This window comes from Puma concolor, chromosome D4, assembly GCF_028749965.1.
Source record: "Puma concolor isolate L17-30 chromosome D4, mPumCon1.1.hap2, whole genome shotgun sequence".
NCBI lineage: Eukaryota > Metazoa > Chordata > Mammalia > Carnivora > Felidae > Puma > Puma concolor.
In genome coordinates, this window is record NC_141679.1 from 82,914,929 (window position 1) to 82,928,515 (window position 13,587).

Sequence of the window (13,587 nt, forward strand, 5' to 3'; positions counted from 1 at the left end):
TACTGTGATGTAGAAATGAGATAATCCCTGTAAAAATCATATATAATGCCTTAATTATAAATAATAAATGCCCAGTAAGCATATTATTATTGTATCATTGAATCCTCATGACATGACAGTCCTATGAGATAGATATTAACACTTTCATTTTAGAGATGAGGCAGTTGTGGCTCCCAGAGGGTAATTTGCCCACAGCCAACAGTTAGTATCAGAGCCATGTCCCAAATTCAGCTCTTACTGTGGTGCCCAGGATGTAAGTACAGGCTGCTGTTCACATGGTCTGTATGTGAATGGTGACCCCTGGAGTTGTGCCATAAGCCAGCTCTTGTGCCCACTGTTTTTACTACCACCCTGCTTTATAAACAGAATTATGAATAAATCACTTGCCATGCAGTCTCTGTCCTTACAAACATTTATGTCTGCGTTTACAGTAGCAGCTAAATTGGCTACTTTATATTTATTGGTTTTTTTTCCCCTCAATTCAGGACTGTTTCTTAAAGTATTCTCCCCTCCTCCTCTTAATCTAGTTTACACAGAGATGAACATAAATCTGAATATGACCATTGATTTATCCATACATACCTGCTTTGCTTTTTTTATTTTTATATTTCTGTTAAGTTAGAAGTCTTTGTTGGGCTTCAAAATAAAATTGTTTTGTAGCATGCTAATTGGTCTTGCCCAGTATTCTTAGTAAATGTTAAACCTTTAATGATTCTCAGAATAATACAAAATGATGCTTTGTTTTTGTTGTATTTAAGTAAACAAAGCTAAAATAAAGCATTCAGATTTCATTTTTTATAACTCAAAATCTGTATCCAGTATCAAAATTGGTAAAATAATACTACTTTGGCTTCTATTCTTTGCATTTATAAAACTCAATTCAGTAAACCTATATTGCAGGTACACTGTGCAATGAATCTATCCAAAGCTTTGGGAATAATATAAAGATACCTTAAGAAGCAATCCCTGCCATCTAATCCAGACTGGTTCAAGGTCTGGTTCTATAAAACATGTATGCTCATATGGTAGCACTCCCTAAGGAGGGACTAATTAAACCCCATATAGTGGGGTTAAGATTTCCCAGAGTAGGTAACAGAATTTAAGCTTCGTCTTAACAGAAAGGAGAAGGAGAAGAGGACTTTCTAGGAAAGGGAACAGTCTATAGAGTCTTGATACTTGAAAGCTTATGATATGTCTTAGGGAAGTTGAGTAATTTGACGTGTCTGGTAAGAGATGAAAGCATAAATTGGGCAGAGTTGTGAAAAATTCATAGAATATAGTTACAAATTTGGGCTTTATCTTATGGAAATTGAGGAAACATGGAAAGGTTTGATCAGAACTAAGGTTTGCAGTTGTAACTTGAATGGCCATATGACAGATTAGAGGGGAGAGAGAAAGAAGGCAGGGAAACTCTTACCTTTCCAGTAGACTTATGTAAAATGAAAGAAGCTGTCCTGTGGTATTACCTACATAGAGGGTGGAAAAAATGCACAAGTGAGCAAGGATCAGTAAGCTTTGTGAGTATTGTGGTTATGAGAGGAGTGACGGGTGATTGTGCTCTTCATAGGCTCACTAAGTGGATAGTATTACAATTCACTGATTTAAAAAAAAACAACAACAACAAAGCAAGGGTGGCGCCTTGCTGGCTCAGTCTGTAGAGCATGTGACTCTTGATGTTGCGGTCGTGAGTTTGAGCCCCACAATGGCGTAGAGCTTACTTTAAAAAATAAAAAGAATACAGAAGGAGGAACGGACAGTGAGTTAAGTTTGACACACTAAGTCTGGAATATCTACCTGAAGAATTCTCTCCAGTAGGGAGCTAAGGAAGGGGTTGTAGGTATATATTAGGGATTGTTTGTATATCATTGGCCATAGATGAGGTGGCCACAGGAGAGCCTGTAAAATAAGGTTATTGCCAAAAACAGAACCCTGGATGAATATCTTTTGGGATGCAATAGAGAAAAGTAAATAGTTTTGTTCTTTTTTGTAGAAACCACTTGTTTTTTTCTAATTTTTAAAAAACAGACTTTATTTTTTAGCGCAGTTTTAGGTTCACAGTAAAACGGAAAGTACAGAGATTACTTCTATAATCCCTGCTCCCACAAATGCATAGCCTTCCCCACTATCAATATCCCTTTTCTGTTTTAAGTTTATTGAGTTAAAGTTTACACACAGTAATATGCAGCCCTTTTAGGTGTATAGTTCTATAAGCTGTAGTGAATATAAACTCTTACATGACAACCACCACAATTAAGATACAGAATATTTTTACCATTCCAGAAAGTTCCTTTGTACTTTTTTTTTAGTGAATCCTCTCATCTCCTTCCTAGCCCCTGACAACCAATGATCTGATTTCCATCGCTATAGTTTTCCTTTTCCGGAATTCCATATAAATGGAACCTTACGGTATGATGGAGTTTTTTGTGTCTGGCGTCTTTTACTTGGAATAATCCATGTTATTGTGTGTATTAATAATTCATTCCTTTTTACTGCTGAGTAGTATGCCATTATATAGCTATATGGCAGTTTATGCACTAAGCGGTTGATAAACATTTATATTCAGTTTTTGGTGATTATCAATACTGCTATAAACATGCACAAAGAGGCACAGGTGTTAATTTTTCTTGGGTAAATGCCTAGGACTGAGTCATATGGTAGGTGTATATTTACCTATGAAATTTACAAAAGACAGCTAAAGTGTACCACTTTGCATTCCCACCAGCAGTGTATGGGAGGTTTTCAGTTGTCACGCATCTTTGCGAATTCTTGGTATTCTCAGTATTGTCTTGTTTTTAATTTTAGCCAATCTTATTAGGTGTATGGAGGCATCCTATTGTGGTTTCAGTTTCTCTACTGGCTAATGAATTGAGTTTCTTTCACGTGCTTGTTTGCCACCATACTTTTTTTGGTGAAAATGCCCATTTTTTGAATTGGGTTGCTTGTTTCCTTAATGAGTTATGAGATATTCTGGGTAGATGTATTCTGGGTATAAATCCTTCATCAGAAACATGATTTGCAAGTATATTCTCCAAGTCTGTGGCTTGTGTTTTCATTCTGTTAGTAGTGTCTTTTGAGCAGAAGTTTCTAGTTTTGATAAAGCGTGTTTTATCATTTTTTTTATGCTACTTTTTGTATTGTAAGAAATCTTTGTGTCTCAGGATTTTCATAGATTTTCTCCTTTGTTTTTCTTCTGTAGGTTATATAGTTTCAGGATTTGCATTTAGATTGTGACCCATTTTGCATTAATTTTTGTATATGATGTGAAGTATTAGCTAAGATTCATGTCTTTACATAGGTATGGATGTCAGGCTAATTGTTCTAACACCATTTATTACCTTTCTCCATTGAATTACCCTGCCAACTTTGTTGAAACCAATTGGTCATATATATGTCAGTCTATTTCTGGATTCTGTTTTGTTCCACTGATCTGTATGTCTGCCCTTTACAAATATTGCAGTGTGTTGATTACCTGAAGCTACATCTGTTTTAGAGATGATTGTGTTATCTGTTAAGAATGCTCTTGGCAGCAAGGAACAGAAAAACCCTGCTTATAGTGGGTTTATTTTGTGTTAATAACAAGAAGTCTAGCAATAAGCGGTTGTTGGTTTATTTAAGCTATTCATCAATACCAGAGGTCAACAAACTATAGTCTGCTGGCCTAATCTGGCCTGCCACCTGTTTTGTAAATAACCTGCGGAGGTTCTTCAAAATGCATATGCCCAGCCAGGCTCTACTAGGGTGGGAGGTGAGGGGAGGGAGGAGCAAATATTTGAATTTTAAAATGCCTCCTGGTAATATTAGTAATTATACTATAGAGTCATGGTTAAGAACCATTAACCTAAGGTTGATTCTTAAGACTGTGGTCCCCAGACTAGCAGTATCACTATCTCCTGGAAATTTAAAAAAAATACACATTATCAGGTCCACTCAGAATTACTGAATTGGAATTCATTTGGGGCCCAACACTTTGCGTCATAAAAATTCTCCACGTGATTCTGATATATGTCAGAGTTTGAGAGCCTTGAAAGTCATTGTGAATTATTTCCCAGATAAGCCCAGGGAAGACTGTCTTTAGAAAGAAAACAACAGTGTACCTGGCTGGCTCAGTCAGTGGAGCGTACTGCTCTTGATATCAGGGTCATTAGATCAAGCCTCATGTTGGACATAGAGTACTTAATAAAAAAAAATTCTTTTAATAAAAAAACAAAAAGCTTAATTGGTTTAAGTATGTGTATTGTAATGTCACAGACAGTAATTCTGAAATTAAATTGAAGGTTCACAAATGATCTAACAAAATTGTTGAGTACTATTTTGGACCTAATTATCCAAAGCATATGTTGCATTGCTATTTTTAAGCAGCTTTTAAAAATCACATGTTTGCATGTGAACATTTCTTTTTCCTAGTCCTTAAGGAAGAGTTAAGGAAATGGAACACAGTTCTTATGTTTATAGATTTTATAAATGAGAGAAGAATGCAAGATGAACATGTATAAACACAAAATACAAACCTATAAACATGTTTTTTCTCTCAGGGTTAGGTATATTTTTGTTATTGGCAAATAATATGAAAATGTAGGCAGTCTATCCAGCAGAAAACTTGAGTTTAATTACCCTGTATACCAAAGAACAAAATAGTACTTCATAATATGTAAAATGTCTTCTCTTTGATTTAGTTTGCTCTTTTAGTGATGGTTTCCCCAGTTATAATTACTAATTACCTAAACATGGAATTGAGTATCTTTTCTCCATCTGTGTTTAGGAAGCTGTAACTACTACTTATTATTCTTTCTCTCCCTTTGGAAAACAGACTATCAAATAGACCATCTTTTATTTACTGCAGGTGATATAGTAATTCTTCTCCAGTTCTGAAAGAATAAGAGGCTAATTGGAACTAAGCTGTGGTTTGTTTTTCAGATGGTTTAAAAACTTGTGAAAGGGGGCACCTGGGTGGCTCAGTCGGTTGAGCGACCGACTTTGGCTCAGGTCATGATTTCATGGTTTGTGGGTTCGAGCCCCGCGTGGGGCTCTGTGCTGACAGCTCAGGGCCTGGAGCCTGCTTCGGATTCTGTGTCTCCCTCTCTCTCTGCCCCTCCCCCACTCATGCTCTGTCTCTCGCTGTCTCAGAAATAAATAAACATTAAGAAAAAAAATTAAAAAAAAAAACTTGTGAAAGTAGAACTTATGAAAAAAGAAATTTGATTGCACTTGGATGTGTAAGATCAGGCAGAACAAAGAATTAAAATTACTTGACCTGCTTTTTAGTTCCATTAGCAGTGACTGTAAACATAAAATGAAATTCACGGAAATAAACATTGTAACCGAAGCCAAGAGGCTGAACACTTGTCTGGCCTTTATTTCTAAGGCAAGAGTAGCTGACATGTTAAATTTCCTTGGGAAATGTCAGCAAAAAAAGATTTAAAACTGTTTGTTTCTCAATTATAATTTATAGCCAAAGGAACTTGAAGCTTATAGGGTTATAAAACTATGTTTGAACAGGGTTCTTTGGTAGTCCAGAGGTGTCTGTTATTATTGACATTTTCTTCCTAACTTCTGTGTTGATTTTACTGAGAAGACCTCATTCTCTGTAACAATCTCCTAGCCCTACCCATTTTAACTTTTTGTCAGGTTTAGTCTTCAGAAACCCTCCTAAATCAGCCCCCTTTTTTGATTATGACTTTTCCTAAATTAATTCCTTTGTTAAAATTTTTTTAGTGTTTCTTGAATAAGCATTTAGTGACATTGCTGGGTTTTGTCACTTGTGGTTTTCCTTAGCATTGGAAAGCATTACTTCCTTGTTGAGCAACTAATAATAAACCATCATGACTCTAGACAAATAAATACTTGACATTACTGAAATGGAGTGCTTCTGTTGCTCAGGGCCATTTTATATGTACAAGCTTTATTCAGGTGTCTCAGAACTTTAAGAAACTGTTAATATCAGAGAAGTCTTCCTTAGACTTATTTATAGTAGGAATGGTAAAATACATGTGAAAATTTATTACCTACTAAGTCTGTTTCTATGATAACTTTGCAAGCGAACACATTTTCCCTTTTTCTTAAGGATAAGCGAAGCCCCTAAAGATAATCCCATTAGCAGCATTATTTCTCAGCAGAGAAATAAAATTATGAATATTTTCATTGCTAGTTGAGGACACTGTAGAAAACTTACGTTTTATCTCCATAATTTTATTTAAATTTTTTTTTAAATTTACATCCAAGTTAGTTAGCATATAGTGCAATAATGATTTCAGAAGTAGAATCCAGTGATTCACCCAACAAGTGTCTTCCTTAATGCCCCTTTATCCATTTCTAACAACATTGACAGAGTATCACATACATTTCCGGGCATTACTCTCAAATTCACTATACACTTTTTCATGAAAAACTGTATGTATTAAGGGAGCAGCTGCAGCTCTTACTGCAGATCTTGATTTATTCTGTTTTTAAAAAACATTCAGAAGATATCTTTGTATCAAAAGAAATGCTGACGATCTCTAGAACGTGGACCCATTTGAATTGGTACTGGCCTGTCTTTCTCACTTTGCTGATTGCATGTATTTGTGACCCTTAGATTATAGGGAATGGAAGTGAACAGCAGCTGCAAAAAGAGCTAGCAGATGTTCTGATGGACCCTCCAATGGACGACCAGCCAGGGGACAAAGAACTTGTGGAAAGGTCACAACTGGATGGTGAAGGAGATGGACCTCTTTCTAACCAACTCTCAGCTTCATCCACCATTAACCCTGTGCCATTAGTAGGCCTCCAAAAACCAGAGATGAGCTTGCCAGTGAGACCTGGACAAGGAGGTTAGGATTGCTGCATTGCTTGCTTTACTGAAGGTTAATGTTTTTATTATGTGAGTGTCCACCCTTATACTAGGTTTGATTCAGAGCAGGCAAAAAACATTATCTGTGTTTTCTAGAATCTTCAGATTTTAGATTTAAGGGGTTGTGTGAGGGGTAGGTATATGTACCATTCTGATTTCCCTTTAAATGTGTATCATTTATATCAAAGAGATAACAGTAGTTAAATGACATTGAGGTAGTCTTATTTCAGAATGTTTCAAGATTTTTCCAAGAAAGAAAGAATTTGAGTACAGTGGTGGAGATGTGGAAGAATAATGCTTGGGAAGAGATACTTGTTCCAGGCCTGAAAAGCTCTTTGGGAGTAGTTGCCAGGTTGAAAAAGGGAGGCAAAAGGCACCACAGAGGAGGGATAGGGCAGTTATAAAGGCTCACTGGGAAAGTAGAGTGTTAAAACTGTAGAACTTTATTGGGAAAGGGAAAACAGGGGCATTGAGAAAACATAATAAAGTGGCTAAGATGATGAATGAGAGAAATAAAGCAGTGCAGATCAGAAAGAAGACAGAGATAGGATTTTTCAGAGTGACAAAATATTAAATGTTATTTTTTTACTTAAATACAAATTATAAAGTCAAAAAAAATTAGAAGAGGCAGAAATACAAATCAGATCTAATCTCAGATCACATTTTAAATTTGGGATTAACAGTAAAGCAATTCCTAAAAATTTTGGTGTCAGTGACAGAGTTTTAATATGAAATTTCTGACTTCAATGGGCATTTATTGTGGGGCAATGAAATATTATCTCAATGTAACCTGTAGATTTTTACTTGGTGTTCATGTCAACAAAATATCAGAATGAAAGTAACCGTCTATTAACATTTCTTTCAGATTCCGAAGGGTCAAGTCCTTTCACACCAGTGGCTGATGAGGACAGTGTAGTTTTCAGCAAACTAACTTATTTAGGCTGTGCCTCAGTAAATGCTCCCAGGAGTGAAGTGGAAGCATTAAGGATGATGTCCATCTTAAGAAGCCAGTGTCAGATTTCACTAGATGTAACCCTTTCGGTGCCGAATGTATCTGAAGGAACTGTGAGGTAAGACCAGCTTCCTGAAATGTTTGTACCGTTGGATCAGATTTCTGACCTATAGATTTAGAAATAATAATGAACAAAATACATAACTTCTTATTCATGTAATGTTTCATTCTTCTGGCACTTGTGTTATCTTGTCTTCCAAGGATTGTGATACTTATGCAAATTAGTCACTCATTAGAACAGTTTTTTTATATACATTTCCCCATGCCAATTATGTGTAGTACATTAAAAATTTAAATGTTTGGGGGTTAATTAAAATATGTTGGCCTGAAAATATGCCTAATAAATTTATTTATATTTTCCCTGTTCCACCATACAAATACTAGCTTGACACATTAGTTCAGCAAGAAGTTTAATATTGAATCTGACTGAACATATTAGAATCAATAATATTAACATTATCAGAATCAACACTTTTTTTAATTTATTTTTTTATTTTTTAAAATTTATTTATTTATTTATTTATTTATTTATTTATTTATTTATTTATTTATTTTTGAGAGACAGAGACAGAGCGTGAGCTGGGTAGGGGCAGAGAGGGAGAGACAGAATCGGAAGCAGGCTTCAGGCTCTGAGCTGTCAGCACGGAACCCAATGCAGGGTTCCAACTCACCACAAGATCATGACCTGAGCCAAAGGTGGATGCTTAACCAGTTGAGCCACCTAGGCACCCCTTTCTTCAGTTAGTTTTATATCATGAATCTCTTTCCATATCAGTAAATTTGTGATGGTATATGATGGATTATTTAGAAATAACCAGTCTCTGGAGCACCTGTCTGGCTTAGTTGGTGGAGTGTGGAAGTCATGATCTCCGGGCTGTGAGTTTGAGCCCTACATTGGATATAGAGATTGCTTAAAAAAATATAGTCTTACAAAAACAAAAAAAAGAACCAGTCTTTTATATGAGACATTTTAGTGTTGTTGTTGTTGTTGTTTATAATGAGAAAAGTACTAATAATGGCTAATATTAAGCTTTTATTAAATGGGTACGTAAGTGCTTTACCTATAATTCTCCTATAAATAGTTATGTTTGAGCTAAATTTTTGTATGTTTGAAATTTCCTTAGGATAAATTCCTAGAAGTAGACTTACTGAGTCAAAAGGTTTCCCCATTTTCATTGTTTTTGATACAATGCCAAATAGCCATCTAGAAATATTGATCTGTTTTGTATTTTTATCAGCATTGTATGAGAATATCTATTTCTGTGCCCCCAGAAACATTTTGGGTTTTCATGGTAGTAGAATTGTACCTATATGTGGATAATAGTAGGTTACTTAATATTTAATATTTCATTCATCTGCATGTATAATTCTTCTTTTGAGTTTTTAAAGAACCATTGCACTTAGACTCACAAATCCTAATTTTAATGGTATTTATTAATGTGAAACTTTTTTTTTTTAATGTCTGTTTATTTTGAGGGAGAGAGAGAATCCCAAGCAGGTTCCACAATGTCGGCACAGAGCCCAACATGGCTCTCACAAACCGTGAGATGGTGACCTGAGCTGAAAACAAGAATCAGACGCTTAACCAACTAAGCCACCCAGGCACCCCTAATGTGAAACTTTCAGTAAAATTTGTTCAGCTCTCATTTCTGTATGCTTCTTAGTCAGTAGTCATGCCCAACTGAAGTTATACTTTGTTCTGATATATTTTAATTCTATAAATATGCAAAAGCAATTTCTCTTGCCCTATGTTTTCAAAATTTTTATCTTATCACAGTGCCTTTGAATGTGAATTGGGTTCCCTTCCTATGTGTTTGCATTACACACAGGGACCCCTGGGGTTTCCCCATCTATGGCCTTGCCCATTCAGTGTTGAAATTGCCGTTTCTTTCCATTCCTTTCATATTTATGTCCTCATTGTCCAGGGCAGAGCCTGGAATGTTGTAGGAATCACAGAAATATTATTGAACCAATACATTTTTGAGTGAATGACACATCTTTGATTTTCGTAATGATGTCCTTTGATTCTAGTGATTATCTTTTTTGTAGATATTAACGTTTTGTACAGTCTCTCTTATTTGCCATGAATCAGAAGAACATGTTTCATTATGAGAAAGCACATCAGTTTTTTTTTTTTTTGTTAAGTTTATTTATTTATTTTGAGAGAGACAGGCGATGCGAGTGGAGGAGGGGCAGAGAGAAAAGGAGAGAGAGAGAATCCCAAGCAGGCTCCATGCTGTCAGTGCAGAGCCTGACACAGGGCTCGCACTGACAAAACCGCAAGATCATGACCTGAGCTGAAACCAAGAGTTGGACACCTAACCCACTGAACCACCCAGGCAGGTGCCCCAGCACAGCAGGTTTTTTATTCTTTTTTTTTTTTAATGTTTATTTTATTTTTGAGAAAAAGGGAGACAGAGTATAAGCAGGGGAGGGACAGAGAGAGAGGGAGACACAGAATCCAAAGCAGGCTCCAGGCTCTAGGCTCTGAGCTATCAGCACAGAGCCTGATGTGGGGCTTGAACCCCTGAACCATGAAATCATGACCCAAGCCGAGGTTGGACGCTTAACCAACTGACCCACCCAGGCACCCCAGTTTTTTATTCTTTAAAAAAAAAATTTTTTTTTTAATGTTTATTTTTGAAAGAGAGAGAGAGTGTGAGCAGGGAAGGGGCAGAGAGAGACAGGGAGACACAGAATCCAAAGCAGGCTCCAGGTTCTGAGCTGTCAGCACAGAGCCCGACGTGGAACTCACACTCAAGGACCTGAGCCAAAGTCGGACATTTAACCGATTGAGCCGCACTCAGGCGCCCCAGTTTTTTATTTTATTTTGTTTTATTTTATTTTAATTTTTTCTCATGTTTGTTTATTTTTGAGAGACAGCATGAGCAGGGGAGGGGCAGAGAGAGAGTGAGATACAGAATCTGAAGCAGGCCCGATGTGGGACTCGAACTCATGGAACGTGAGATCATGACCTGAGCTGAAGTCGGTTGCTTAACCGACTGAGCCACCCAGGCACTCCTATTTTTTTAAATAAGAAAGAAGATTAGGTTATTTTTTAGGAGGTAAGGAAAAGCACAGCTTTAATGATTCATTTTGGTACTCTAGTTTACCCATTGATATAGTCTTTATTTACGTACAGACTATATAAGAAACATGTACTTATTGTTTATGTCTTTCTGATTGCCTCTCTAAAAGTATAAGATGATATAGGTTTTAGTACTGTGGAATTATGTATTAATAACTTCAGTAATCCACATATGACTTATTTATCAAGACTAAAAATTAATATGATTAGCATACCAAAAATGGTTTATATGATCTTGATAGAAAGAGGAGTCTTGAATCATAATATGGATAACAGTGAAAATAGTCCATAATCCCTCTAAGCTCTTTATATCTTTTTTTTTAACCAAACAGACTCTTAGATCCTCAGACAAACACTGAAATAGCAAACTACCCTATCTACAAAATCCTGTTCTGTGTCAGAGGGCATGATGGAACTCCTGAGAGTGACTGTTTCGCTTTCACTGAAAGTCATTACAATGCAGAGCTCTTCAGAATACATGTCTTCCGGTGCGAAATACAAGAAGCTGTAAGTCCTTACGAGAACTGTCTGCCAATGAAACTTCACCTGTACCCTCACTGTGTTGAAGTTATTGTAGTGTTTATTATGGTCACTTAAAAGCCAAATGAAATTCTGTGCTAATGTTTTATTTATTCCAGCCTGATGGGCTGAAATATAAAGAAACTAGAAGTTTGGGGAACCACAATCTTCTTGCTGAGAGTATCAGAGACCAGGGCTGCTTCTTGATTGGCTTAAATGGGCATCTTGGTTTCAGCAGTCACACATTAACAAACTGTTCTTTTAAAGCTAATTTTGTAGGATTATTTTTTATAATAAAGATATTCAGATCATCTCTAACAATTTAGGAAATTATTTTTCAGTTGGATTTCTCTTGTTCACAATCACTTCTTTTTTAAAAACCCCTTCTCATTTTAATGTTGTTTGCTTTCTAGGCCTAACAAGTTATGATAACTTAGCAAAAGAAATCAATGGGGGAAAGATGTATTACTCCCCCTCCCCACACATACACAAAGTAGGTAACCTTCAGCCTTAATAAAAGTATTTTATTTCTTGTGATAACAGCCTAACACATCTGTTGTAGGTCAGCCGGATACTTTACAGTTTTGCTACTGCCTTCCGCCGTTCTGCCAAGCAGACCCCACTTTCAGCAGCTGCTGCACCCCAAACTCCTGACAGTGACATCTTTACCTTCTCTGTGTCTTTAGAAATAAAAGAAGATGATGGTAAAGGTTATTTTAGGTAGGGTATTTTATTCTATTTTTTTAAAGTGTGTATTAAAATGCTATATCATTTGTGGTTCACGAATGTCATATAACTTTCATAGTATAAAATGACTGCTTTTATAGGTAGATTTTTTTATATTGTAAGTGATAAAGAAAAAAATAGATTTGCAGAGGAAAGATTTTTTACTATTAAAAATGTTTTAGATTTTAATTCCGGTATAGTTAATATACAGTGTTATGTTTCAGGTGTACAATATAGAGATTCAAAAATTCTGTATATTACTCCGTCAGTGCTCTTCACAATAGGAGTTCTCTTAATTCCCTTCACCTATTTGACCCATTCCCAGCTCCCCCATCCCACCGCCAGCCACCACTCCACTGGTAACCATCATTTTGCTCTCTATAGTTTAAGAGTCTGATTTTTCGTTTGTCACTTTTTTTTCTTTGTTTGTTTTGTTTCTTAAATTCCACATAGGAGTGAAATCATATGGTATTTTTCTTTCTCTAATTTTGGAAACAGCCCAAGTGTCTATCAATAGGTTGAATGGATAAAGAAGAGGTGGTGTATATATATGTACATATACACACATAAAATGGTGTATACATACATGCATATAAGGTGGTATACATGTGTATATTTATACATATATATGTTAGAATAGTACTCAGCCATAAAAAAGAATAAGATCTTGCCATTTGTAACAACATGGATGGATCTAGAGGGTATAATGCTTAAGTGAGATACGTCAAGACTGATTTCTTTCATTCCTTTTTTTTTTTGGCTGTGTAATATACCATAGAATGAATGTGTGTGTGTGTTGTGTATGTATTGTATACACAACACACGCACATATATGCACACATGCACATATCTATACATACATACACACACCCTACATCTTCTTTGTCCATTCATCTATTGATGGACACTTGGCCTGCATCCATAATTGGGCTGTTGTAAATAATGCTGCAGTAAACACAGGAGTGCCTATATCTTTTTTAATTAATGTTTTCATATTCTATGTGTAAGTACCCAGTAGTGGAATTACTGGATCATTTGGTAATTCTATTTTTAATTTTTTGAGGAACCTCCATATGGTTTTCCATAGTGGCTGTACCAATTTGCATTCCTACGAACTATTCACAAGGGTTCCTTTTTCTCCATATCCTCGCCAGCACTTGGTATTTCTTGTCTTTTTTGATACTAGCCATTCTGACATGTGAGATGATATCTCATTGTGGTTTTGATTTGCATTTCCCCAATGATTAGTTATGTTGAGCATCTTATCATATGTTTGTTGGCCACCTGTATGTCATTTCTTTTTATATCTTCTACCCGTTTTTAAATTGGATTATTTGCTTTTTGGGTGTTGAGTTGTATAAGTTCTTTGTATATTTTGGATACTAAACCTTTATTGGATATATGTCATTTGCAAAT

General features: G+C 35.9%; 1 protein-coding gene across 3 annotated transcripts in view; it reads left to right on the forward strand.

Moving 5' to 3' along the window:
- RABGAP1 (RAB GTPase activating protein 1) overlaps nucleotides 1–13,587 on the forward strand; it is a 179,555-nt gene that overhangs the window by 42,510 nt on the left and 123,458 nt on the right. For all 3 annotated transcript variants that reach the window (XR_015243042.1, XM_086683971.1, XM_025922349.2), the window contains exons 3-6: nucleotides 6,572–6,806; nucleotides 7,692–7,896; nucleotides 11,259–11,433; nucleotides 12,008–12,165. Coding sequence is in view for 2 of the 3 variants with exons in the window: in XM_086683971.1 (XP_086540097.1) it covers nucleotides 6,572–6,806; nucleotides 7,692–7,896; nucleotides 11,259–11,433; nucleotides 12,008–12,165 (773 nt within the window). In the remaining variant the exon portion in view is untranslated. The remainder of the gene's footprint in view (nucleotides 1–6,571; nucleotides 6,807–7,691; nucleotides 7,897–11,258; nucleotides 11,434–12,007; nucleotides 12,166–13,587) is intronic.